The following is a 5,731-nucleotide window of genomic DNA, read 5'->3' on the forward strand; positions in this document are numbered from 1 at the left end:
GGAGATGGCATTCTGCAGAGCACCCTGTCAATCCAGCGGTGTTTGTTGAAGTGGAAGGGTGCCTGGTAGCTCAACCCGAGTGTTCAGGCAATGAAGAAGGAGGAAGCTGTGATCACCTTCTCTTGTTTGATTTAATCAATGAGGTCCTGCTAGAAATCTACGAGAGATCGTTTTGCTACTGGCCGATGCCTCTGACTAGCCGGTCACGTATGCATCAAATGCCCAAGGGTCACCGTGTTTTGGAAGAGGTCTGGACAGAAATAAGTTGGTTGCTGAGCTGTAAGCTTGAATTTGATCAAGCCATAGATGATGCTGTGAGCCGGGATTTGAGCAAACATGATGGTTGGATGAATCTCCAATTTGATGGCGAGTGTGTGGCGCTTGAGGTGGAAGATCTAATACTTGATGATCTTATTGAAGAGATGATTTCCACCTGAGTACCGATTTTATGTTAGTTTCAGGTGTATCTGTCTCTTATCATGCCATTAGCCTTAGTAGGTCAAAGAATTAGGACAAATAGGAGCGGTTCTTGACAAGTATATATATATTAATCATATTGTATAGATTGAAGTGTATGATCATTCTTTACTCCGGGAGGCAGCACCATCAGTTCCTTGCTGCAAATAGATAACAATAGGAAGAAAAAGAATACGATGCGATCAGTAATGAATTACAGTTTGCAGTTGCAGGGAAACAATGATTTTATGATGAAGTGCTGAAGTCATTGCTTTTGCATATTTCTTATTCAAAAGATAATCAAGTAAAGCGAAGCTATCCCCTGATATGCAAACCTTACTACTATTCAAGTACCGAATAATGCAGTTTGTTCTAATGGATTTACGAAATACATGTTTGAGCCCTCTTTCTTGGAAATGTTTGTGTAGTCAGGGTGCGATGAGGAGTAGAATAGTTTGAGAAGTAGTGATCTGAGGGAATGACGTCTTGGGTTCAATCTGACAGTGATAAATCCTTTTATCGAGAGTACTACTGGGTTGATCTCAAACACAATCTTTAGGCTTTGTTGGGAAAAATGTTGGAATCCTTGGAACTCAGGCTGACATGAATTCCCAATGCAACAGGATGGAAGATCAAGCTGCTGCAGGTGGTGGAGTTGCTGATGTTGTTGTTCATCCCTTGGACAACGGATAGAAGAGAATCGCGTTTTTGCATTCACGCCTTCCTTTGTATTTTAGCCTTTTGTACAGTCATGGGCTTATGTCATTTATTCGGCATGCTATAGGTCCACGTAAGCATGTTAGTTAGTTGCGGATTAGTTAGACAGTTGGGAGGTAATTCAGTTTATTTAAAAGGGAGAGATCGTCTTCTTCATTTTCGACTGTAACAGAACACTTGAACAGAAATGGAGTTTGGACCTTTGAAGGGCGATTTCTCTGAACAAGATTGCATTTTTACTGCTTCTTCGAATTGTGATTTCTACATGGTATCAGAGCCTTCATTTTGAAGGTCTCTTGATACGTCAGTTCTACGGTTTGTTTTCTGTAAATTGCTGAGATTAGAAGCCTAGTCATGGCGGATTCTCGAACACTGGAGACCGATCAATATGAAAGGGATGTCTTGTACCTTCATCCCTCCGATAATTCGAGCTTTGTGCTCGCCTCTTCACCTCTGATTGGCACCAACTATCTGACATGGAGTAGAGCGGTTTATGTCGCTCTTGGCTGCAAGATGAAGTTAGCCTTCATCGATGGAACTTTTCCTCGACCGGCAATAGGATCTGCTCTATTTGAACAATGGAGAAGAACAGATCTCATGGTTACTTCATGGTTATGGAACTCGATTTCGAAGGAAATCGTAGAAGGCTTTATGTATGTGAGCTCTTCTCGTGAGCTTTGGTTGGAGATAGAGGCAAGATATGGCCGTAGCACTGGACCAACGATATATCAGTTACAGCGGGAGATTTCATCGATTTCGCAAGGAAACATGACACTAACTAGTTACCTGACGAAACTGAAAAAGCTATGGAATGAGCTCTTTTGCTTATCACCGCCACCTAAATGCACTTGTGGAGGATGCTCTTGCGGGATAAACAAGGCTATCGCAGAGACGAACAGTGCCACACAACTCATGCAGTTTCTCATGGGGCTCCATGAGACTTTCGATAAAGAAAAGAGCCAATTACTTATGATGGATCCGCTACCTGACTTGGAGAAGGCTTTCTCCATGACTTTTGCTGTGGAACAACAACGTAGTGTGCAGATGAACCTTGTTGACAATGCCAATAATACAGCATACCAGGTGGCTTTAAGAGACAGTGGAGGACCGCGTAGGCAAGTACAGAGGCGCAGAACAGTGTTCGAAAAGGATAAACGAGGCTTGCTTTGCTCTCATTGCCATAAACAGGGACATTTGAAGGAAACTTGCTTTCAAATACACGGTGCACCTGAGTGGTATAAAGCACTAAACGAGAGGAAGAAACAACCCGGTGGAGCTTATAATTTTGCAGGGAACCTAGACACCAAAGAGGTGGACAAAACAGATATGGTGGCAACCAAAGCAGATGCACAAACGGATGTTGTCAGTATGGTGGCAGAATTGCTGAAACTTATGAAGAATAAAGAGACGAGATCAGATCCTATTTCAAGCTTTGTGAATTACATTCAATCTGATGAGGAATTTGCAGGTAATACCTCTGTTTCTAACACACTTGGAATGGATGATTGGATAATTGATTCTGGGGCTACAAATCACATATGTGCGCATTTATCAAATTTTGAGTCATATTCTGTTCCTATTCGAACACATTACATCTATCTTCCTGATGGATCAAAGAAAGCAGCTGCATATGTTGGTTCAGTAAACTTGACAGATGATGTTAGACTTGAGTCAGTGCTTTACATCCCAAACTTCTCTGTCAACCTTATTTCTGTAAGTCAGCTCTGCAATGGAGGCAACTACAGTTGTATGTTCAATCAGTTTGGGTGCGTGTTGCAGGACCAGGTGACTAAGAGGGTGCTGGTCAAGGGAACATTGCACAAAAGATTATATACTGTGAAGGCCCCTGTTTCTGCAAGTTCTATTTCTTCTTGCAAGATTTCCCCTACATCTTGTACTGTTTTTTCTGAATGTAATGAGAATCTTTGGCATGCTAGATTGGGGCATGCCTCTATGGCAGCTATCAAACATATTCAAGAATGTAATCTCTCGAGTAATTCGTTGGAAATGAAGTGTGAAATTTGTCCCAAAGCAAAACAGTCCAGAATTCCTTTTAAATACAGTGACTCGCACACTACTACGCCTTTTGAGCTGGTTCATTTGGATGTTTGGGGTCCATACAAGACATCCACCTTGACGGGTTGCAATTATGTCTTGACGATCTTGGATAATTATAGTAGATCATTGTGGACATATCTTCTTAAACAAAAGGATCAAGTGGTTTCTACGTTGCACACCTTCATCACTATGGTTGAAACACAGTTTGCAGCTAAAGTTAAGGTGATTCGATCGGATAATGGATCCGAGTTTTTGAATATACACTGTGCAACTATGTGCCAAAGGCTGGGGATTATACATCAGACGTCGTGTGTTTATACTCCCCAACAGAACGGGAGAATTGAGAGAAAACACAGACAATTGCTCAACATTGCCAGAGCACTAATGTTTCAAGCTGCTCTACCGCTTCGGTTTTGGGGTGAATCAATATTGACTGCTACCTATATCATGAATAGAACTCCCACACACATTCTACATTGGCGCACTCCTTTCGAGTTGTTGTTTGGCACTGTACCTACATACGGGCATCTTAAAGTTTTCGGGTGTCTCTGTTTTGCAACGAACACCAACCCACACAAATCTAAGTTTCAAAAAAGAGCTCACAGATGTACATTTCTTGGATACTCGCCGACACAAAAGGGGTATAAAGTGTACGATCTAGAGGATCACACTTTCTTTGTCTCTAGAGACGTGGTTTTTCATGAATAATTGGTCTTTTTTGCCCAAGAACAGGCTGCAGACTCGCTTGATTGTCCTCTTCCAACCATCACAGCTGGGGTCAGTCACAAGGATACTCAGGCCACTGCTTCAAGCCCACTTGTATCTGCAGCACCATTTGATTCCACACCTATGTCTACTAGTGGAGTTCAACATGATGACAGTGCCTCATTTCAGCAAGATAACAGTGTCTCAAGCAGCCAACCTCTTCTTCGAAGGTCCACCAGAATTACCCGCAAACCACTCTGGTTGGATGATTTTGTGTGCCACAATAATTCCATCTCTCTGCTCCCAACTTCAGCAAGTTACTCATCTTTTGTAGCATCATTGACGACCTTGCAAGAGCCTCGTTCATTTGCAGAGGCTGTGAAGCATCCTGAGTGGAGGGCGGCGATGGATGCTGAGTTGGAGGCTTTGGAACGAAATCAGACGTGGAAGTTGACAACTTTACCTGCAGGTAAACGAGCTATAGGTTCGAAATGGGTGTACAAGATTAAACTACGGGCAGATGGGAGTGTTGAGCGATGTAAAGCACGCCTCGTGGCGAAGGGCTTCAATCAAGTGGAGGGGGTTGATTACACAGAGATTTTTTCGCCTGTGGCGAAGGCAGTTACCGTTAGACTTTTCTTTGCTTTGGCTGCAGCTCGGGGTTGGGTGCTGGAACAATTGGACGTGAATAATGCTTTCCTTCATGGGTACCTACAGGAGGACATTTACATGACGCCTCCTGCTGGATATAAAGTGGATTCTGGTCTCGTTTGCAAGTTGGAACGATCGTTGTATGGCCTGAAACAAGCCTCGCGACAATGGAATGTCGAATTGACGTTGAAGCTGCAGCAATTTGGTTTCAATCAGAGTGCACATGATCATTGCTTATTTCTTTTACACACTGCTAATGGCTTGATTTCACTCCTTGTGTATGTCGATGACATACTTCTTGCAGGTGCAGACATTGATGATGTTAAGAAGGTTAAAGCCTACCTGCATCAACTCTTCACAATTAAGGACATTGGCCAAGCTCGTTATTTCCTGGGTTTGGAGATTGCTCGCAATTCGCAAGGGATCTATTTGGCTCAAACTAAATACGTGATGGACATTCTTGCTGACACCGGCTTAACTGATGCAAAAATTGCTGCTACGCCTCTGCCACCTGGGCTCAAGTTGAGCTCTAACACTGGTTCTCTGCTTCCGACCTCTGATTCATATAGGCGCTTGGTCGGACGATTACTTTATCTCAGCTTCACAAGGCCTGACATTTCTTACTCTGTACAGCAGTTAAGTCAATATGTCAACCGGCCTTGTGAAGCTCATTGGAAAGCTGCACTCCATGTAGTCCGTTACCTAAAAGGTTCGCCTTCCCTTGGACTGTTCTTTCCCGCTGCCAACTCTCTTGAACTTCAGGCTTTCTGTGATGCGGACTGAGCATCATGTCCTGACTCCAGACGCTCTTTGACTGGTTTTTGCGTATTCCTTGGGCCGACTCTTATTTCTTGGAAGACCAAGAAGTAGTCGACTGTGTCTCGTTCGACCGCCGAAGCTAAGTATCAGAGTTTAGCAGCCACGGTATGTGAGTTGCATTGGTTGTCGTATTTGCTTACTGACTTTGGGGTTTCAGTCACTTTGCCGATTTCACTTTCATGTGACAATAAAGCTGCAGTCCATATCCTTGCGAACCCAGTTTTCCACGAGCGGACGAAACACATCGAAATTGATTGTCACGTTGTTCGTGATGCGTATAAGGATGGATTTATCATGCCTGTTTTGGTTCGGAGTCTTGCTCAAA

General features: G+C 43.4%; 1 protein-coding gene across 1 annotated transcript in view; it reads left to right on the plus strand.

Moving 5' to 3' along the window:
• The window catches only part of LOC105161471, a gene marked incomplete in the record, with an annotated part of 3,866 nt that extends 2,567 nt beyond the window's left edge, over positions 1-1,299 (plus strand). The window contains 1 exon segment of the mRNA XM_011079169.2: positions 1-1,299. Coding sequence (XP_011077471.1) covers positions 1-437 — 437 coding nt within the window.

This window comes from Sesamum indicum, linkage group LG5 (assembly GCF_000512975.1).
Source record: "Sesamum indicum cultivar Zhongzhi No. 13 linkage group LG5, S_indicum_v1.0, whole genome shotgun sequence".
Classification (NCBI taxonomy): Eukaryota; Viridiplantae; Streptophyta; class Magnoliopsida; order Lamiales; family Pedaliaceae; genus Sesamum; species Sesamum indicum.